The following is a 23053-nucleotide window of genomic DNA, read 5'->3' as shown; positions in this document are numbered from 1 at the left end:
CCGCGCGGGGCGGCCGGGCGGCACGTCTCGGGCGGGGAGGGGGCCTTGGGCTCAGGTGCGCCCTGGGGCCGCTCCCGGGCGCGCAGCGTGGCGCGGGCCTCGAGCGGCCGCGGTCGGGGGCCTCCGGGGGTAGGGGGCGCGGTGTGAGAGCGGCCCCTGCCCCAGCCGCCCGGGGCTTTCGGATGTGTACGGTTTTTCGTCTCCTTTCACTCTTTAGAAACGTCGCCTTGCTTGGGGGCTGGGGGTAGGGGATGGGGGGCGGTTTCCCGAGTCTCTCAGTGACACCTGCTCTCCGGAGCCCTCGGGGAGGTCTGAGGTCCCCGGACAGCCGAGCTCACCGTGGCCTGGGCGGGGAGGGGGCTCAGTAACTCGGGGGTGGGGGGCGAGGCCAGGCCCCTGCCCTGCCCGGGTCCGCTCACTGGGACGCCCGGACGGGAGGGACTGGGCCGCCCGGACGGGAGGGAAGGGACCCCAGCCCGCACCCTGCACCCCGCACCCCGCTCTCTGCCCGGTACAGGTGGCCTCTGGGCAAAGAGGGAAGCGAACTTCCTTTGCCTGGAGAGTCCGGTAAGAACACATTAGCGGAGTGTCTTCAATCTGTGACGTTTCTGAAACTTGTAGAAGCAGAGAAGGGGTATTAAAATGTCACTTCCCTATGGTTTTTGCAAAACAGGAATTATACACCCAGCTTGATTTTAGATTTGGCTTCTGTCTCTTACAGTTTTTTTTTTTTTTTTCTTCTTCTTCTTTGCTGTGGTTTCCTTTAAATAAAGGAAAGTAGGATGACTGATTTGTGGGGTATATTGCACACAGGTAGGCGTCCAGGGATAGGCAAGATAGTTGCCAAGCCAAAAACACCGATTCCTTTAGAATACTAAAAAATACAGCATGTAAAAGGATTGCGTTGGTTTTTAGAATATTATTAATTTTCTCACTCCAGGTAGGCATGTAGTAGAATTTTGTCTTCTGATTAATACTGCAAAAAGTAGCCTGGAAAATACGAAGAGTTAACAACACCGTCTATTTACTAATTTGATATTTTGGTACGTAACTTCATTGTGGTGAAAACTGCTTCTTCTGGAAGGACATGTTGATATTGCTTGCCTTTGAGAGCTGGGATTGGAGGAGATTTGCCTTTTATCTCTTGTGTTTTGTACTTTTTGTTACTATGAGTTACCTTCATAACTGGAGGAAAGTCTTTATAAAAATTTGTGTTTCTTTAAACCCTTCAAGAAAAATATTTCAAAAGTATCTCTTGTATTTTATGGCTCCACTTGAATTATAGTTGTATTCACGCATAAAGCTAACAGACTGAGATTAATTCAGGCTGAGAGAAAAGCAGTGAGATTCTTGGAGACCATCTGGCACACCTGTCTAGTATTGGGATTTTCCGAAGTCAGGATAAGAGTTGTAAATGTTGGAAGCATCATGGATTTGTGTAGTTAGTCCCGTGAGAGTGGAAGAAATCTTCCAGTAAGAACAAGAAAAGAAGACCAAGCATGGGAAACCAACATTGAAGTGCCGTATAGAGACAGCCATGGAGAGTGAGGAGAAGAATTCAGGAGAGAAGGAGGAAAATCTAGCAGATAATGGTGCTTAGAAGGCGGGAGAGGAAAGAGTTTTAATCAGGAGGGAAATCTATCTCAGTCAAATGAGTCAGAAGGATCTGGAAGATAGGCGCTGATTAAATGTCTCTTGGCTTTGGTAGTTAGGATAGGAGGAGGTCATTGACCTCAGCAAACACAATATAAGTAAAATGATAACGATAGAAGCCAAATATGAATGAATTTGAGGAGTAAATAGAGAATGAAGAAATAAAGATAAGGAGTGTAGAGTCCTTATTTTGAGAGACAAAGATTAGAAGAAGTTACAGGTGGTAGAGGGGAGTTTATGGTCCGTTTGGAAAGAACATAAGGACAGTCGAATACCTTTATGTTAAAGTGCATCTCACAGCATTGTTCCCCTCTCGTGGTTAAGTAGCAGAAGCTGAGAGCAAATAGCTGAGCAGACTGAATAGAACTATTGTAAGAAAGATTTTCATCGTCCCTCATTCAAATTATCGCGATCTTAGTGGTATTTTGGTCTCTTGGGGTCTGGTGTTATCTGTATTAAAGTCACACTTTCACAAACTCTGTTGGATTGTATTTCACCTGAGTTCCAGTACTGTGAGACTCCCAGCTTGCATTTAAGTCATGTGATTCCTCTTTAGATATTTCAATGATTCTTCTAAATCTCTTCTGTGGAAATCAGACGTCTTTACTAAATCGGAATTCATGAGGCGTGCACCAAGGGCTTTGCTTCAGTTATTACCATGCATTCAAGGGAAAAGGCCCTTAACGTGAAAATTTCTTTACAATGAGTGTCACTTCGGTCATCATTGAAGTTTAATTTTTTTCGTTGCCGTTCAGACAAGTAGTTTTATGTATATTTACCTGGGGAATATACAAATAATCGCCACAGTGGAAAAGGCCAATAACCAAATGTTGCAAAGGATATGGAGCACCTGGAACGCTCATTCTCTGCTGATGGAAGTGTCAATTGGTAAAGCATTTTGGGAAACCTGTCAGTGTCAAGTAAAGTGTGACATATGCATAAAGTGTGTTCAAACCTGACAAAATCCTAGAAAATGCAAAGTAGCCTAAAGTAACAGACAACAGAGGGTGGGTGCAAAGGAAAAGGACTGGAAAGGGGTGTGAGGAAACTTTTGGGAATGGTGAGTGTGTTCATTTTCTTTTTTTTTTTTGTTTATTTATTTTGAGAGAGAGAATGGAGATGGGGGTGGAGGGAAGGGCAGAAAGAGAGAATCCCAAGCAGGCCCCGCACAGGGCTCGATCTCATGAACAGTGAGATCATGACCTGAGCCGAAATCAAGAGTTGGGCGCTTAACCGACTGAGCCACCCAGGCACCCCTTCATTTTCTTGGTTGTGAAGATGCTTTCACCAGTGTATACATATGTTTGACTCATGTAATTATACATTTTAAATATGTATAGGGATGCCTGGCTGGCTCAGTCGGTTGAGCTTCCGACTTCGGCTCAGGTCATGATCTCACGGTCTGTGAGTTTGAGCCCCTCGTGGGGCTCTGTGCTGACAGCTCAGAACCTGGAGCCTGTTTCGGATTCTGTGTCTCCCTCTCTCTCTGCCCCTCCCCCTCTCGTTCTCTGTCAAAAGTAAATAAACATAATTAAAAAAAACCTTTTTAAATGTGTATAATTTACTGTAAGTACCTCAATAAAGCTGTAAACAAATAAATAAAAATAGTGGAAGATGGGGTGCCTGGGTGGCTCAGTCGGTTAAGCATCCAACTTCGGCTCAGATCATGATCTCGCGGTTTGTGGGTTGGAGCCCCGCATCTGGCTCTGTGCTGACATCTCGGAGCCTGGAGCCTCCTTCAGATTCTGTCTGTCTCTCTCTTTCTGCCCCTCCCCTGCTTGTGCTCTGTGTCTCTCTCAAAAATAAAAAAACATTAAAAATTTTTTTTTTAAATAGTGGAAAAAGATATGCTAAATATATTTTTTCTTTTAAATACTGTAGTTATCTCAGGGTGATGGGATTATTGATAATTTTTATTTTCTTCATATAGTTTTCTGTAATTTTCATGTTTTCAACCACAGCCATGCATTTACTTAATTTTTAAATGAGAAATTATTTCATATGTACAAAATAGTACTTTTCACACAGCTATAGATTTAGAGAATACAAATAAAACAAATGCCCCTGTACTCATATCATGCTTTAGAAATAATACTTATTGGGGCACCTGGCTGGCTCAGTCAGTTGGGTGTCTGACTCTGGCTCAGGTCATGATCTCACAGGCCATGAGTTCGAGCCCCACGTTGGGCTCTGTGCTGACAGCTCAGAGCCTGGACCCTGCTTTGGATTCTCTGTCTCCCTCTCTCTCTGCCCCTTCCCCACTCACACTCTGTCTCTGTCTCTGTCTCTTAAAAATAAACATGAAAAAAAATTTTAAAGAAACAATACTTATGAATATTTTCAAAGCCCTGACTGTGTCTCTCTCTTTCCATGCTGCTACTTTTTTTTGGTATATTATATTTATGAGATTCATTGATGTTGCTATGTTACAGTTCATTTACTTTTTATTGCTCTATATCATTCCATTGTATGACTTGACTGCTGTTTATCCGTTTTTCTGTTAATGGATGTTTAGGGATATTTTCCATTTTCTTTTTTTTTTTTTTTTTTTAATTTAATTTTCACTCTTTGCCGCTAAGAGCTGTTTTGTTATGGCCATTCTGACGCATGTCTCTTTGCCCAGAAGTAGAGTTGTGGATCTTCAGTTTTGCTAGAACATACTGAATTTTTTTTTTCCTTGACAGAGAATGTGAGCGTGAGTGGGGGAGGGGCAGAGAGAGAGAGGGAGAGAGAGAGGGACTCCCAAGCAGGCTCTACTCTGGCAGTGTGGTCTATCTGCACTGCCACACCCGGGCATCTGTCTCACAAATGGTGAGTTCATGACCTGAGCGGAAACCAAGAGTCAGACGTTTAACCGACTGAGCCACCCAGGTGCCCCCATACTGAATTGTTTTGCAAAGTGGTTATACCAGTTTATACTTCCACAGGCAGTGTGTTCAATGTTCACCTTGTTCCCTTCCTCAACATTTGAGACGTTTGTACAACAACATTTGTAATGATCTGAATTGTTTCTTTTCGACAATCTGGTAGGTGAGAAATGGTCCTCCATTGAACGTTGAATTTACATTTCCTTAATTACTGATGATGTCAGATGTTCCACAATTCTGTTATGTCTGTTTATGTCTTTTGCCTATTTTTTTGACTTAAAAAAATCTCCTTCTAGAAGTTGCATTTATTTATTTATGGTACTGAGTCTTATTGGTTATGCATGTGGGAAATATCTTCTCCCCAGCAAGTGGCTTGTCTTTTACTTTATATGGTTTTTGATAGATGTATTCTATAGTTTAGAGTACTTGAGTGTTTCAAACTTTGTCTTTATGGTGTATGCTTTTGGCATCTTTTTGTTTTTAAGCTTTGGCTTTTTTTTTTTAATGTTTATTTGTTTATTTTGAGAGAGAAAGTGTGTGTGCGCCTGTGAGTGGGAGAGGGGCAGAGAGACAGTGAGCGAGCGAGCGAGAGAGAATATCCCAGGCAGGCTCTACACTCAGTGCAAAGCCCCAAGCAGGGCTCAATCTCACGACTTTGAGATCATGACCTGAGCCGAAATCCAGAGTCAGACACTTAACCAACTGAGTCACCCAGGTGCCCCTTGGCATCTTGCTTAACACATTTTTCTCTTCCTTGAGGTTAGAAAGATGTAGTCTTATATTTTCTTCTGAAAGCTTTAAAATAGTGTTGCCTTTTGTATTTACGTCTTTAATCCATATGTGATTGATATTTGTGTCATGTGAAGTGGGGGTCCAGTTTCATTTATTTTCCAGACGGCTAATCAGTTTTTCCTAGCATCATTTATTGAACATTCTGGTTTTCCTCCTACGGATCTATACGCATCATATGCCAAGTTTCCATATATGTGTGCGTATGTTTTTGGACTAATCTTTCTTTGGTCTCTTTGTGTATTCTTGCTGCAATCATATTTACTTTAATTGTGTAAAGAGCCTTGATACCTAAGAGAAGGAGTCACCTACTTACAATTCTTTTAAAACTAGACTCCCCCTCAAATTAATTTTTTTCTAAAGTAAACTTTCATTGGAATATATTTTAAATCTTAAATATCTACTGTAATCAGCTGAAGTCACAAGGAATACTGAAGCTACTTTAATGTAGACTATATCAGGCTTTTTGTTTTTGCAGATCCTGTCCTAACTCATTAGAGTTCATTCTAACTTGAAAAGTAAATAGAGAATTTTCATTTTGGGAATATAGTTAAGATTTGGAAAAACTTTCACACTGAAAATAGCTAAGAATGCTGCAGTGCAATTTTTAAAAAAGGTACTTATGAATTAATATGCCAAAATCAAAGAGAAAGCTGAAAATCAGAGACTAAAGGAGCCCTTAATTCTTATTTGCTCTGAGTGCATTTGCTAAACTGGGGAGACTTGATTAGGTTTGATTAAGAATTCAGTGGATTTGCAGGACAGGAGGCGTAGTTAGAAGTCAGCCTAGGGCTCGTTCAAAGTAAGCTAACAAGAGAGTCTCTGCCTCTAGTTCTGGAAATCCCAAAGGTCTGTGGCTTCAAGGACTAAAACTCACTCTACCTCTTTTAGGGAACCACAAGGAAAGTTGCCTTGACGCCAAGTGAAACAGGAGAAGAAAACGTGTCCTTGGAAAGTTGTAACCATGGACGGTGGTAGAGAGGTGGTTCACATCACCTTGGTGGTCCCCAAAAAATTCCAAGATGTAATTTTTTTAATATCTTATTTTTCTTTAGATACAATTCACATACCATAAAATTCACCCTTTTGAAGTGTACAGTTCAGTGGTTTTTCATATATTCACAAAGTTGTGCAACCATCATCACTAATTCTAGACCATTTTTTCCCCCGGAAAGAAACCTGTACTCATTAGCAGTCACTTCTCATTTCCCCGTTTTCCCCCAATCTCTGGAGATCACTAATGTGCTTTCTATTTCTATGGATTTGCTTATTCTGGGAATTTCATGTAAATGAAATTATACAATACATGGCCTTTTGTGTCTTGCCTTTTTCACTTAGCATGTTTTCAAGGTTTATCTGTTTGGTAACATGAATCTGTACTTGATTCGTTTTATTTTTTTTTATTATTTATTTATTTATTTATTAAAAAAAATTTTTTTTAACATTTATTTATTTTTGAGACAGAGAGAGACAGAGCATGAACAGGGGAGGGTCAGAGAGAGGGAGACACAGAATCTGAAACAAGCTTCAGGCTCTGAGCTGTCAGCACAGAGCCTGACGTGGGGCTTGAACTCACGGACCGCGAGATCATGACCTGAGCCGAAGTCGGCCGCTTAACCGACCGAGCCACCCAGGCGCCCCAGTACTTGATTCGTTTTAATGGCTGAATAAGATTCTACCATATTTTGTTTTAGTATTTCTGTTTGTTAGTTGATGGACATTTGGGTTGTATCCGCTTTTTGGCTATTATGAATAATGCTGCCGTGAGCATTTGTGTACAATTTTTGTATGGAAATATAGTTTTCATTCTCATAGCTGTTATCTATGGAGTGGAATTCTTGGGTCGTATGGTAATTCCATGGAGGAACTCCCGAACCATTTCCCAAAGCAGCCGCACCAGTTTTTATTCTCCCCAATAATCTTGGAGGGTTCCGGTTTCTCTAGATCTTTGTCAACACTTGTTTTTGTCTGTCTTTTTGGTTATAGCCGTCCTCAATGTATGTGGATTGGTATCTCGTGGCTTTGATTTGCATTTCCCATTACTGCTGATGTTAAGCACCTTTTCATGTTGTTTATTGGTCATTTATCTGTCGTATTTCTTTAGAGAGTCTATTGACATCCTTTGCCCATTTTTAAATTGGGTTATATGTCAATGTGAATTTAAAATAATATGGTAAACAAATGCAGATATTCTCTGTGGCAGTGTATTTTTATCTTTGTCTCTAAAAAGTTCTGCGAATAAAGTTTCAAAGTCACTGAATAATTTGTCAAAGATAACCAAGTGCACAGGAAATAAGACAGCCTGAACAAGAGTCAGCAGAAACAACAGATGATAAGAAGTAAACTTACAAAAGCTTACATATTGGAATTACTACTTATGGACTATTAAAACAACTAGGATGGGCTCAGGGCACCTGGGTGGCTCAATCAGTTAAGCATCCGACTCCTGATTTTTCACTCAGGTCATGATCTCAGTCATGGGATCGAGCCCCGCGTCAGGCTTATGCTGGTAGCACGGAGCCTGCTTGGGATTCTTTCTCTCCTCCCTCTGCCCCTCTCTCTCAAAAAACAAACAAACAAAATTATGATAGGCTATATTTAATGAAGTAAAATACAAGTCCTTCCTTTTTTCCAGCTGCTTTTGAAATTTCCTCTTTATCACTGGCTTTGAGCCATGTTATTGTGATGTGTCTTGGCATAGTTTTCTTCATACTTCCTATGCTTAGTGTTTGTTGAGGTTCTTAGATCTGTGGTTGGTAATTATCAAATGTGAAAATTTTTAGCATTTCTTCAAATATTTTTTCTGCCTCCCCCCATCTGCTTCATGGATTTCAATTACACGTTTATTAGGCTGCTGGAAATTATCTCATGGGTCATAGATGTTCTTTTTATTTTGTCTTTGTTCTTTTTTCTCTTTGTTTCATTTTGGGTAGTTTCTCTACCTGTGCCTTTAAGGTCTTTAATCTTTTCTTTTGCAATATCTAATCTGCTATTAATCTCATCCAGTGTATCTTCTACCTCAGATACTATAATTTTCATTTTTAGAAGTTGCATCTTTTTTGTATCTATCATGTGACTTCTTAACTTTTTGAACATACAGTGTCAGAAATGTTTTAAAGTCTAACTGTCCATGTATTTCTGTGTGGTTCCAGTTGGTTGATTTTTCTCAATGGTTTTTTTTTTTTTTTCCTTTTTGCATGTTTGGTCATTTTTTTATTGGATGCCAGATATTGTGAATTTTACCTTGTGTGCTGGATAGTTTTAGATTTTTAGAAGTATTTTTTGCTTTGGGACATATTTGTTTGTTTATCTTGAAAGAGAGAGAGAACCAGTGGGGGTAGGACAGGGAGAGAGGGTGACAGAGGATCTGAAGCGGGCTCTGTGCTGACAGCAGATGCAGGGCTCGAACTCATGAACCATGAGATCATGACCTGAGCCAAAGTCCTCAGGTGTTTAGCCAGCTGAGCCACCCAGGTACCCCAGGACATAGTTTTTTTTGAAAATGGTTTGATCCTTTTGAGTCTTGCTTTTTAAATTTGTTGGTTGGAAAGCAGACTAGCATTTAGTTAGGGCTATTTATTACCCCACAGAGGCAAGACCTTCTAAGTATTCTACCCAATGTCCTGTGAATTATGAGGTTATCCCAGTTTGGTTGGTGGGAACAGACATGAGTCCTGACCTTGGCGAGAGATGGTATGGTTTTTGTAATCTTTTCTGGTGGTCTTTGCCCAGTCTTGTGCAATTTGCTTGTGTGCATGCTCTGAGCAGTGCCCGGCTGAATCCTGGGGGGTAGGGGGAGGCTTTGCTGAGGTCTGTGGTTGTCTCTGTGTGTACCTCTCTACTCTCCAGTAGTCTGTCATGCAAACTCTATCTGCCTTCTTTTTCTTTTTAAGTTTTTATTTACTTTTGAGAGAGAGAGAGAGAGAGAGAGAGAGAACGAACAAACACATGAACTGGGGAGGGGCAGAGAGAGATGGAAAGAGAGAATCCCAAGCAGGCTCCGTGCTATCAGCCGAAAACAAGACCTCAGTCGAAAACAAGAGTCAGAAGCTTAACTGACTGAGCCACCCAGGTGCCCCATCTATCTGCCTTATTCATATTCACATAAAGTTGTTTTCTTTTCTGCATCCCTCCCCCATAGTCCCCAGTTCATTTTGGATGACTCAAGGCCATCAACTTTGAGGACCTTTGAGAAGCAGTAATGGTTTTTAACCAGTCCTCCCACATTCCTTTCATGATTAATGTAAAGTATTTGCAGTCTGGCCGGGGGTCAGAAATGTGGTTTGATGAGTTCATTAGGAGTTTTTATGTGAGGTAGTTATACTTTGTTCCCTTGTCGATCAACTATATATTTGCTGAGTTCCTCCTATGTTCCCAGTATCATATAGGGTGCTGAGTGATAAGTAGAAAGTAAGTATAATATTGTTTCTGAAAAGTTTATATTTTAGAAGGGGAGAGAGAACAAGTATCATAAATGTCAAGAAAATATATATATATATATATATATATATATATATATATATATATATTTTTTTTTTTTTTTTTTTTTAAGTTCACTGGATGTTTAGAAATGAGAGAATTCAGTATGACCTGAGTGGTCAAGGAATACATCCTTTAAACTAGGGCTAGGGGCACTTGGGTGGCTCAGTTGGTTAAGCATCTGACTTCAGCTCAGGTCATGATCTCCCAGCTTGTGGGTTTGAGCTCCTAAGCGTCCGACTTCAGCTCAGGTCATGATCTTCCAGCTTGTGGGTTCTAGCTCCGCATTGGGCTCTGTGCTGACAGCTCAGAGCCTGGAGCCTGCTTTGGATTCTCGGTCTGCCCCTCCCCCACTCATACTCTGTCCCTTTCTCTCTCTCTCTCATAAATAAACATTAAAATGTTTTTTTTTAACTAGAGCTAAAAAAGGGATTTTGAAAATGTATCAATTTTTAAAACAAATCAGTTACAAGATATAATGGAAGAAAAGATGCCGTTGCTGATAGCCAAACAGATCTTAAAAGCATACACTTAACAAGAAAAGTTCTGCATTTACATGAGAAAAACTACAAAAACTCTTCAAAATACAAACACAGGGTGCCTGGGTGGCTCAGTCGGTTAAGCGTCCAACCTTGGCTCAGGTCATGATCTCACAGTGCGTGAGTTCGAGCCCCGCGTCGGGCTCTGTACTGACAGCTCAGAGCCTGGAGCCCATTTCGGATTCTGTGTCTCCCTCTCTCTCTGACCCTCCCCTGTTCATGCTCTGTCTCTCTCTGTCTCAAAAAAAAAAAAAAAATAAATGCTAAAAAAAGTTTTTCAAAATACAAACACAGACTAGAACAAATGTTCTGGGTAGGCATGCACAACATCTTAAGAATGTCAGTTTTTTTTCTAAAATCATTTATAAATATAACAGAATCCCAGCAAAAGTACCATTAGATTTTTCCTCCTGGGGCTAGACAGATTATAAAGTTCATTAGTAAGAACAGACAAGCAAGGAAACCTGGGAAAACCTTGAAATTAAAGAACAGTAAGGTTGGGGGGGCCAGCCCTGCTGCATATGAGAGCATATTACTATAGGCCATTATCATTTTATTTTTTATTTTTTAATGTTTATTTTTGAGAGGGGGGAGGGGCAGAGAGAGAGGAAGACACAGAATCTGAAGCAGGCTCCGGGCTCTGAGCTGTTGGGCACAGAGCCCAACACCGGGCTCAAACTCATGGACCACGAAATCATGAGGTGAGCTGAAGTTGGACATTTAACCACCTGAGCCACCCAGGTGCCCCTGCACTTTAAAATGTGTTACAGGAAAAGACAGTCCAGTTGAAGAGAATAGAAAATATATAAATATCTCAATTATATGTGGAAGTTCAGTCTATAATAAAGGCAGCATTCTAAAATCATTGGAGAAAATACAGAATTTTAAATAAATGGTGTTTGTGATACTGGAATAGCCAACTGGGAAAGGTGGGATTGAATCTACTTCTCATACTGTATGTACACTGGGGTGTTAATATAGAAAGTAGCACCATACTAAGTATTAGAAAAGACCATGGGTAAAGTCTTTTATGACCTATGTATGAGGAAAAGTTTCCTGTGAGTCCAAATCCAGAAACAAAGAGGGAAAACTTAGGTAACCATAACTACGTGTATGTGTATTCACACATTCATGTATGTTTTTATGTGTGTATATATATACACACACATCCCCCCCACGCCCCCTCCCCCCCCCCCCCCCCAACACACACACACAAGGCAGAAAATACCTCAAAAAGACAATGACAGACTGGAAGAATGCTTGCCACTTATATCATGGACAACGCATTAATCTCTCAACTATATAAAAATCCTCTAAAACTGAGGCAGAAAAGGACCAATAGCTTTATAGAAAGATGGGCAAAAAAGGTAATGAACAGTGAGTTCATAGAAACAAATACAGATTAGCCTTATATGAAAAGGTGCCCAACCTCACGTAAAAGAGATGCTAATTAAAACAACACAAGATATCATTTCTTTCCTATCAGATTGGCATTTTAACAAATACTTTGTTGGTGTCTGTATTTGGAAGCTGGAGCTAGTGTATTGGATTAAGAATTTGCAGATTATGACCTGCTGAATGAGGAGGTACAAGCCACCCGCAGGGGTCTGCAGGTAGTTAGTTCCCTCATCATCCAAGCTCCCACTTTGGGGAAATGAAAACCCCCCGGGGTCGTTTTGATTGAAGGCACAGTGTCAGTACACCCACACAAAGGAAGTAAAGTCAGCAGATTTGTTACTTACAGATCCCAGAAACGGAAGTGGGAAGGTAGAGATGAATTAGGATTTGCTGTGAGTTGATAACTCTTTCATCTGGGCGATAGGGATTTTCTTACATCATTTTATCATCTTTTGTATACATTGGAATTTCCTATGAAAAATGTACAGAGTTTAAGTAGGCATAAATGAAGAGAGTGCATTTGGAATAAAGTCCGTGAGCCCAAGGTGGGCAATTGGACATAAAGTTCTTAATACAAACTTAAGTTCCTGGTAAATTTAAAACAGACTCCCAGGGCGCTTGGCTGGCTCAGTCGATGCAGCACAGTACTCTTGATCTTGGGGTTATAAATTCAAGTCCACACTGGGTGTAGATATTACTTAAAAATAAATCTTAAAAAAAATAAGACAGACTCCTTTTATTTCCATCTTATATGTTATATGTGACTTAGCTGATAACTGTGTGTGTGTGTGTGTGTAATAGTGTTTATTTTTATTTTTTTATGGCAATCACCTTTTATTTTTTTTTCTTTGCTTCTCTTTATTTATTTTTTTTAATATATGAAATTTATTGTCAAATTGGTTTCCATACAACACCCAGTGCTCATCCCAAAAGGTGCCCTCCTCAATACCCATCACCCATCCTCCCCTCCCTCCCACCCCCATCAACCCTCAGTTTGTTCTCAGTTTTTAAGAGTCTCTTATGCTTTGGCTCTCTCCCACTCTAACCTCTTTTTTTTTTCCTTCCCCTCCCCCATGGGTTTCTGTTAAGTTTCTCAGGATCCACATAAGAGTGAAACCATATGGTATCTGTCTTTCTCTGTATGGCTTATTTCACTTAGCATAACACTCTCCAGTTCCATCCACGTTGCTACAAAGGGCCATATTTCATTCTTTCTCATTGCCATGTAGTACTCCATTGTGTATATAAACCACAATTTCTTTATCCATTCATCAGTTGATGGCCATTTAGGCTTTTTCCACAATTTGGCTATTGTTGAGAGTGCTGCTATAAACATTGGGGTACAAGTGCCCCTATGCATCAGTGCTCCTCTATTCCTTGGGTAAATTCCTAGCAGTGCTACTGCTGGGTCATAGGGTAGGTCTATTTTTAATTTTCTGAGGAACCTCCACACTTTTCCAGAGTGGCTGCACCAGTTTGCATTTCCACCAACAGTGCAAGAGGGTTCCCGTTTCTCCACATCCTCTCCAGGATCTATAGTCTCCTGATTTGTTCATTTTGGCCACTCTGACTGGTGTGAGGTGATATCTGAGTGTGGTTTTGATTTGTAATACAGTGTTTAAGATATATTTTTCTGTTGGTGTAATTCTAAATGTTAAACCAACTTATAAAGTATGAAGTTGTATATTGGCTCCATTTATAGGACCTTTGGATTACTAAAAGAATTGATTTGGAGGAAGTGAAAATTTTTCTCAAACTTTTTATGAGTGCCATATTTTCTTGCAAATTTTGCTTGGGCATTAATTTGGGTATACCTGGCAAAAAAGAAGACTGAGAGTGGAATTTTCCCTTTTTTTCAGGTTTAACATTGAGATTTTTCATCTAGTGATTTTTGAGTATCTCATTTTAATAACTTATAAGAAGCCTAGCTTATACAAAATTATATATAAGATAAAAAATCTATCTTCCTTGAAACATTTTTGCTTTGTATTCCTCATTACATCTTAGAAAGACAGATAATATGATTTGTTTAGTGATACCTAACGCATTAAGCCTGATCATGTTAACTTGTTTTCTGTTCTGCCAACAGATTGATACTGAAATTGGAAGTTTGTATCAATTGCTGACTGTTAGAAATTGTATGTAATGGCAACAGAATTTCTAAAGAGCTGCTGTAGAGGATGTTTCTATGGTGAAACAGAAAAGCACAATTGTGAGTTTGGCTTCTTTTTACATCAACAAACATTTATTTAATATCTTTTTTATTTGTGGCATTTTGTAATATAAAGATAAATGAGAAATATTTCCTGACATCATGGGGGAAGCAGACATAAATGTAAGGCACACCAGGTAAGTAATAAGGTACCCTGGGGCATAAGAGACAAATTCAACCCGGCGGACACCCTGGGACATGACCACTGAGAAGATGGCATTCGGCATGGGAGTCTGAAGAGGACTTCAGCAACTGCGTGGGAAGAAGAAAGTCAGAGAAGGTGAAGATTGGACACGACGGTTAGTAGTAGGTGGATGAAATTGCACAGGCGAAGGCAGGGAGAGAAGAGAACTGTTGAGTGTGTTTGGGGACAGTATACTCGGGCAAATGTTTTAATTCGAATAAAGATAGTTCTAGTTGATGACAATGCGTTAAAAAACGCCTTTCACAAATGAATGACTAACGGAGAAGAGACCCATTATTTCATGAAGACCCCATATTTATGAAGGACTTCTGGAGATTTCCCTTTCTATTTAATGGTCTCTTCATTTTCTTCAGAGTTATGACTGGAACTTTATTTGTCTTTGGCTTTTTCTTGTGTTTCATTGTCTGGAGCATAGCTCCCTAGTATATTTGAATAGGAAGGCTTCTTTTTGCATTAAAACATCTCCCAAATTCCTGCACAGTAGTAGTTGTACTTCCATCCAGTCGACAGACAACACCGCTCATACATAAAGATGAACTCTGGGTGTCCCTTACCTCCCCAGCCTAAGTCGCCAGCTTAGGAAACACATATAATTTGAGACCAAGGACAAAATAGGTCACAGAAGCTAATACAGGGAGAGTTGCTAGTGTATTAGGGTAAAAATACATTTTATTTTGTGATTCAGTAAAGATTTTTGGAGACTTGGGAGACCTTTAGCTTCTCTTCAGAATTGCTTTATATATTTAAGACCGATATTAACCACTAGTTCTGACAACAAGAATTGCTTCGTTGGCAGTATTTTTAAATGCCTGGCTTTTACTTGAAAGTATTGTGGAATTAACTACAAAATAAACTTATTTTCCATCTGTGAACTCTTTTTGTGGGAATGAGTTTCTTTAAAAACTGCTTTTACCATTATGATAAGTTAATATACTTTGGCAATGGTATGTTAATTTTGCAAATATTGCCTGGACAGAATTAATGTAGATTCCAGAAGTGCTTGATAGGACCTAGAAGTGGTAGTTTTTCTATCAGCAGTTTCTTCTAGAAGATTAAGTAAGTACCAAAGCATGGTAACTTTAGATTATTATATATAACTCTACATTCATATTTGTGATTTTTCTTTTTCTTTTCTTTTTTTCTTCTTTTATATGTAGTTTCCACAGAAAGAGACTTTAAAGCAACAGTCCCAGAATGTCAGAATACCACTGTCTGTGTACCTCCATTGACTTCTGTCTCGGTAAAGCCTCAGGTTGGCTGTACTGAGGATTATTTACTTTCCAAATTACCGTCTGATGGCAAAGAGGTACCATTTGTGGTGCCCAAGTTTAAGTTATCTTATATTCAGCCCAGGGTACAAGGAACTCCTTCGCATCTGGAAGAACTGGAAGGTAAACAATAAAATGGCAGGATTTAAAAATCAACATGTAGCGTTTAAATGCTATTGTTTCTGTTATTTTGTTCTTTCATATGTTTAAAGATATAAAATCCTTTTATATATAAATTTTATATTTTGTTTCTTATATGTTTTGCTCTTTCTGTAGAGGAACTTAATGTATAATATTTTTGAAAGATCTCATTATGAAATCTGATCACATTCAACACATCTGTGTATAGATGTGTCCTTTTTGAAAGGAATCATGTAATATCTCAGTTATCTTTAACACGTCTGGAAAGAAAATGAGGAATTTGTTTTTATTTGATCAGTAAATATAGAAAGCGTTCTTAAATTTTTTTTGTTTGAGGATAGTTCTTATTTTCTATCTTCTAAAATTTGGTGTAAAGAGAAGAAAGGAAGCAATGGAGTAGTCTTTCTTCACCACTACACTACATGACCCAGTCTCAATAGCCACTTGAATGAAATAGTCATTGGGTAGATTTTGGTTGATGTTGTTAGAGGCCAAGAGAGTAATGGTAAGAAGAAACAACATGTAACTCTTGTATTTTAAAAATAATTTGCTTCGGTCCATTGAAACACTCTCACAGTGTCCCCCCCACCCACCTCAAAGTTTTATTATGAAACATTTCAAACACACAGAAAAGTTGAAAGACTATAATGGTGAATGTCCACCACATAGAATCTGTTGTTAATATTTTACCAAAATTAATCACATGTCTGTCTATTGATCTATCCATTATTAATCCTCTTTGAGTGGGGCATGGGTGAAGAACACATTTCGAAGTAAATTGCAGACATTAATATACTTCTAAATACTTAAGCATATATGTAATTTATTAGAGTTCCGTATCTGTTTATAGTTTTCTTCTTTTGATATAAACGTTATACATAATGAACTACCTAAGTTTTAAGTTTGTATTTGTTGAGTTTGGTTAAACGCATCTAACAGTGTAATCCAGACTCCTGCCAAAATCTAGAATATTTTTCCAAATAGTCTTTTCTGCCCCATCCTTCTTCTCTTCTTTTTAAAAAAATTTTTTGACATCTATCCATTTTTGAGAGACAGAGACAGAGCATGAGCAGAGGACAGGCAGAGAGAGGGAGATACAGAATCTGAATCAGACTCCAGGCTCTGAGTTGTCAGCACAGAGCCCGATGTGGGGCTTGAATCCACAAACCGTGAGATCATGACCTGAGCCAAAGTCAGACACTTAGCTGATTGAGCCACCCAGGCACCTCCCATCCTTTTTCTCTTCTCATTTTGGGATTCCAATTAGACACATGTTGGACCTTTTTATATTCTTTTATGTGCCTCTGAGACTTTTTTTTTTTTTTTTTTTTTTTTTTTTTGCTGTTCAACTTTTTTCCCCCTCTGTCAAGATTGGGTATTATTGACTGTCAAGTTCACTCTTTCCTCTGTCATCTCCATGCAGCTGTTAAGCTCATCCAGTTAATTTTTATTTTAGACATTATATTTTTCAGTTGTTGAATTTACATTTAGTTCTTTTTTTGTAGATTGATTCTATTCTTTGGCTGTGATTTCATTTTCTTTTTTTTTTCATTATTGTGAGCTTATTTTCTCTTATGTCTTTGGACTCTAGCATCTTTGGTAATTCTAACATCTGAGTCACTTAGGTGTGGATTCTGTGCTTTTCTTTTCTTTTTTGAAAGTGGGTCAACTTTTCATGTTTCATTGTGTATGGAGTAATTTTGGATTATATTCTGGATGTGGGGTGTTTTGTTGTAGACACTTTAGAATCATATTATATTACTCTGAGAGGGTTTTTTTTTTTAAATAGGTGATTAACTTAGTTAGACTATGCTGCAAATTCTGGGTCTTTGGTGGCAGCTCTTAGCTTAGTTTTTGTATCTTTTCTTAAATTATTAAATTTTTGTTTTTTAATGTTTTATTTTATTTTTTGAGAGACAGAGCCAGAATGAGCAGGGGAAGGGGAGAGAGAGAGAGGGAGACAGAATCAGAAGCAGGCTCCAGGCTCTGAGCTGTCAGCACAGAGCCCGACGTGGGGCTTGAACCCACGAATGCAAGATCATGACTTGAGCCAAAGTCAGATGCTCAACTGACCGAGCCACCCAGGTGCCCCATGTATCCTTAGTTGGGGTCCGTCCCATATATGTGTGGCTCAGGGATCAGCCAGATATTTGAGCAGACTGTATTCACAGAATTTGGAACTTTCTCCTTTCCAAGATTCCCACCTTGCTTTCTAGCAGCTGTGGTTGCTCTGAACTCCGCCCTCTGGTTCTTCAGGCCAGAAAGAGTGTGGATTTTTCTGTTGGAGTTTATCCGCCCTGTGCAGCACCAACTTTGGCTTGCCCTCAGGCTAACAGTCATTAAAACAGGCGGCCCTGTTCCCTTTCTTCCAAGAGTCAGTGCTCTCCAGAATCTGCCCTGCTTTTGATCACTGTCCAGTCCCTTCAGGGTTTTTGTTCATTTTGTTTTTGGTCTACAGTGTACTGTTGTTATCTATAGGAGAGTTGGGTTTGGTAGGAGGGATCTTTTTTCCTTCCTTCGTTCCTTCGTTTTTTCCTTCCTTCCTTCCTTCCTTCCTTCCTTCCTTCCTTCCTTCCTTCCATCCATCCATCCATCCATCCTTTCTTTTTTTCTTTTAGAGAAACAAGGAAAGAGGAACCCTGTGCCTGGCCCACCACCTTGTTTTACACATATCAGTTGTATCTCTCACAAACAGTGTTTAAAAGCTTTGTGTCACAGGATACCTTGATAATTGGTCTTTCTCCTTTTCTTGTGCTTGTTAACAGCATTGAGATTAAGCCATATAAACAGTTTTGTAATCTGTTTTATTCCTATCACACATTGTGAACATGTTTTCATACTCATTGCTTTTTAATGGCCCCATAGTATGAAATCTATAGATGTGCCATAATTTGTTTAATCAATTTTGTCTTCTTAAAACATTTAGGGTATTTTATGTATTATTTTCATAATAAAAATGAGAAATACCTACCTAGCAATATGTGATAATTTTTCTTTTGTCTTTTCATTAAATCACTAGAAAACAGATTGCTTTTTGGTTTGAATGAGTGGGAAATTGGTTTACACTTAAATTATAGGCTCAATGAAGATGTGGTAAAGCCATCTGATTTTTATTATATTGGAGAGAAAATCATCAGAGTCAAGAAAGTATTCTTGGTGCCTAATTATAGAAATCAGACATGCGCAGGTTGTATGTGTATGTGCCTGTGAATGATGGGTTGACAAGGAAATTTTGAGAAGAAGACAGGACAGAGCGCTGTCAGTAATGACGAAACTTATGTTTCAAGTATTCGGATTGTGTTTTGTTTCATTTCTTACTTACCGATGTGTCTGATGACAGCCATAGATTACTGCTTTGTAACCCAGAGATCCCATCGTTAACATCTTACTGCACTTGCTCTGTCTCTTATCTACCTATCCATTAAGAGAATGTGTTTTGAATAAATACTGAAATTTTAAATAGAGCTTTCGAGAGGTGTAAAGTAAATGTTACTTTGCATTTCGTTTTATATTTATAGCACTGTGGTTCTGTAAATTGAGAAACATGCCTTTTGAGCTTTAAAAATAATATCACTGTATACTGTTTGAGAGGAGAATTGGAATTCTGTAAAGGAAAAATGAAATCAGAATATTCTTTTTTAGGTATAGCCCATAAAGGTAGTGAGTCATTTTTGGTACTACTACTCCTGACAGCATATTCTTGTTACCATAAACAGACTTGTAGCAGTGTTTGTGTGCTGAATGATTTAAGGGTTAGCTTATAAGGTGCACAGGCTCCTTAACAAAGCTCTCTGGCATCAGAACCCCCTCTTGGCGCCCCTCTGCCTATGTATTATGCTTGGATTGCACACATAGCTATTTGAACGGGGGTGAGGATAAGATCTCACCTCATAACCCCATATTTTATTTTTCTTTTCTGAACTCAGTGTGAAGCCACCTGTTTTATTGTTTAGCTCAATTCAGAAAATATTGGTTTATACTCTGGGTTCTATTTGAAATGGGACAAAAAGAATGAAAAGATGGCAATAATTTAAACGCTTAAAAACTTTATGCCTCTGTGTTATTTCCAGTGTGATTCTTAACTTTGAAAGGAACTTGATCTATTGTTTTACCCTTTTTAAATTGTGAAATATGCACATGTAGAAAAAAGGAACAACAGAAATATGTAACTCAGTGATTTACTCCAATGCAGGACACGTGTATGGTCACCACTCGAGTAAACAAATACGCACTGGCAGCAACCCAGATATGGTCTTTTGTTTATGATAGGTCCTTTCATTCAGCATTATTTTTGTGAGCTTCACTCAAAGTGTTGTCAGTAGCTTCAGTTTTAATATCTGTACAGAAAATACATTTATTTTCATTTATTATAAATGGCGTGGTATAGTGTTTCTGCATAGCATACAAAAGGTCTTTTTATGTAGTCTATATAGACTACTGTTCATTTTACTGTTAATGGGCATTTGAGTTTTTTCCAGTTTTTGGCCATGGCGGATAATAATGCCTCTGAGCGTTCTTGTACTCGTCTGTTGGTGCACATGTGCGGGCATTTCAGTGGTGTGTATGTCCCCAAATGGCACTGCCATTTCATAGGGCATACGTCTCCCTCAGTCTTGGTGGAAATTGCCAAACTGTTTTCCATAGTGGTTGCCTCCATTTATATTCCCTCCGGCAGGAGTGCCATTTCTTGTCAACGCTTGCTTTTGTCAGGCTTTTTAGTTGTAACCCATGCTGGTGAGTTTGTAGTGGAATCTCACTGGAGTTTTCATTTGTGTGTCTACCTCATGACTAATGAAATCGAGCACTCACTCATGGTTTTGGCTATTTGGATGGCTTCTCTTCTGAAGTGCCCGCTTGAGGCTTACAGCCAATTTCTGTTTGGGGCTTGCTTTTTCTTATTGATTTGTGGGAGTTCCGTATACATTCTGGATATAAGCCCTTTGTTGGTTATATGTGTTGCACATAACTTTTCCCACTCTATGGGTGACCATTTCACTCTCTTCGATGGTCTCAAAAAATGGAAAATTTCAATTTTTAATGTAGTCCAGTTTATTAAAAAATGTTTTTTATAATAATGCTGTGTTGCATTTAAGAAGTTTTGCCTGCCGTAAGGCTGTGTAAACTTTCTTATGAATTGACTGAAATGTAGACGTTTTATTGGTTTGCCTTTAACATTTAATTTAGATCCGCAATCCACATGCAATTAATATTTTGTGAATTTTTTTTAGTTGGGATGAGGTTGTTGTTTTTTTCTTCTGGATCAATATCCAATTGTCTTAGCACCTTTTAGTGAAAAGACTGTTCTTTCTGCATTCTTATCCAGTGCTGCATTGATTGTAAATCTAATGTCCATAAAAACAGTGTCTCTTTCTGGTCCTCTGTTCTGTTCAGTCTGATTTTATTGTGTACCAGTGTTCTGTTCTTAAAACTCAGTAGCACAGATCTTTCCATCTTGTTTTACTTCTTAAAGTGGATTTCGTTTTTTTGTTTGTTTTTGTTTGGTTATCCTAGGCCCTTTGTGTTTCCATGTAAATATTTTCTAATAATCTTTTCGTTGATTTCTAACTTTATTATATCGTGGTTAGAGAGCACACTGTGATTTCTGCCTTTCCAAGGAATTGCTCTGCATATCTCAGCATGTGGTCAGTTTTTATAAATGTTTTGTGTCTTCATCAAAAAACGATCTTCTTTTTACTTGAAAGATGTTCTTTATGCAAGTAGAAAAACAAGAGGAAACTCAGGGATGCCTGGATGGCTCAGTTGATCGAGTGTCCACCTTAGGCTCAGCTCATGATTTCACGGTTCGTGGGTTCGAGCCCCGCGTCAGGCTCTGTGCTGACAGCTGGGAGCCTGGAGCCTGCTTTGGATTCCGTGTTTCCCTCTCTCTCTGCCCCTCCCCCACTCACGCTCTGTCTCTCAAAAATCAACAAACGTAAAAAAAAAAAAGAAAAGAAAAGGGAAACTCAGATTAAAAAAATACAGGAAAATACAGGAGTGTATAGGGCAAAGAGAAATGCCACAGCACAAGAGAGAAATTACCAGACTGTCTTGAGAGCAGGTTTCATGGCTGATCCCTGGCAGGATGCTCCATGCAGAGCACAGTAAATAAACATGTGCGGATTTCTATTTTATATCCCAAGCACATGTGATTTAGTATTACTTGAGGAAAATTTTTTTCTTCCTCTTGCGTTGGATACACCAGCTGTTAGTTAATAACTTCAAGAAAAGGGTAAAACTGTAGAAACACTTACTTTCAGGATCTGCCAGAGCATCTTTCGGAGATCGAAAGGTAGAACTTTCCAGTTCATCCCAGCACGGAGCCAGCTACGATGTATACAACCCATGCTATAGGTATCAGCACATTTCACCTGATTTGATCCGGCGCCTTCCTCCACGTTCAGAAGCAGCGAGACTGTATGGATCAGGTATGAACATTTTTTGTGTTTTTTCTTTTCGTGTTCCTCTTTAACAAATGTAGAAATCAAATAAAGTCTAAGACCCTGGGAGAGATGATTCTCATGATGAAGAACAGAAAATAAGATAGAGAAAAGCAAGGCTTCAGAAGTGATATGAAAAACATTATGGCTTCTCTGTGGTATTCTATCTGATGTAAAAATTGAAAGATTAATGAATTATGTGTATTGAGAGTTCCAAGTTCCATTTTCTTTGTCCTTTTCTGAAAAGTTTCATTTTCAGATTATTTCTGTATTTTATACATCATCTGCCTATTCAGAAATTCTACAACAGGTATTTATTAGCTTTTTCTTTCCTGCTCTGTTCAGTGAAAATGATAAATTTACAAACTCATGATGAGATGACAAATGTAAAGAAAGAAAATAGAAAATGCCCAAATAAGGAGTGCCTGGGTGGCTCAGCCGGTTAAGCATCTGACTTCGGCTCAGGTCATGATCTCATGGTTTGTGAGTTCGAGTCCCACGTCGGTCTTTGTGCTGACAGCTCAGAGCCTGGAGCCTGCTTCAGATTCTGTGTCTCCCTCTCTCTGCTCCTCTCCTGCTCACTCACTCTCTCTCAAAAATAAATAAATGTTAAAAAATTAAAAAAAACAAAGTGCCTAAATGATTATAGAATTTTCTCAGTTTAATATTTGAGGACTGTATCAATTTTAGACTGCTATAAATGTACATATCTGATTCATAAAATCCTGTTTTTCAAGATTTTAATGTTATATATAGCTACCTCAACAACTGAATTCAGGGTGAGGTACTGGAAACAAAGCCGAAGTATTTATTTAAATACTTATTTCAGCACTGTGTTAGAATACACAGTATCACAGAGTTCCATTCTTTAAGAATCTCCTAATTTAGGAGAGAAGCTAGAAATATAGACTAGAAATACAGGAGCACATGGAATTCAGTATTTTTTTTTTAATGTAATAAGTACTCATTAAATAGTTGAATTGCATTTAGCACAGAGGACCTATGTTCTCTTATATCATTCCTATGGGATATAGAATTGAGTAATGAAGCAAAAAGAATGAATAT

The 23053-nt window shown here is 38.8% G+C and overlaps 1 protein-coding gene across 6 annotated transcripts in view; it reads left to right on the top strand.

Moving 5' to 3' along the window:
* The window catches only part of TC2N (tandem C2 domains, nuclear), a 44672-nt gene that overhangs the window by 180 nt on the left and 21439 nt on the right, over window positions 1-23053 (top strand). Inside the window, exons 1-5 of one of the 6 annotated variants that reach the window (XM_053889708.1) lie at window positions 2548-2713; window positions 4581-4679; window positions 13815-13937; window positions 15300-15533; window positions 21809-21976. In XM_053889708.1, coding sequence (XP_053745683.1) covers window positions 13871-13937; window positions 15300-15533; window positions 21809-21976 — 469 coding nt within the window. In that variant the 5' untranslated portion in view covers window positions 2548-2713; window positions 4581-4679; window positions 13815-13870. The other 5 variants (XM_019462058.2, XM_019462059.2, XM_019462060.2 and 2 more) reach the window with 5 other exon arrangements.

The sequence above is a fragment of the Panthera pardus genome, unplaced genomic scaffold, assembly GCF_024362965.1.
Source record: "Panthera pardus isolate Hobbes unplaced genomic scaffold, ASM2436296v1 HiC_scaffold_24, whole genome shotgun sequence".
NCBI classification, from domain to species: domain Eukaryota; kingdom Metazoa; phylum Chordata; class Mammalia; order Carnivora; family Felidae; genus Panthera; species Panthera pardus.
This window is presented reverse-complemented; position numbering and strand designations above follow the sequence as displayed.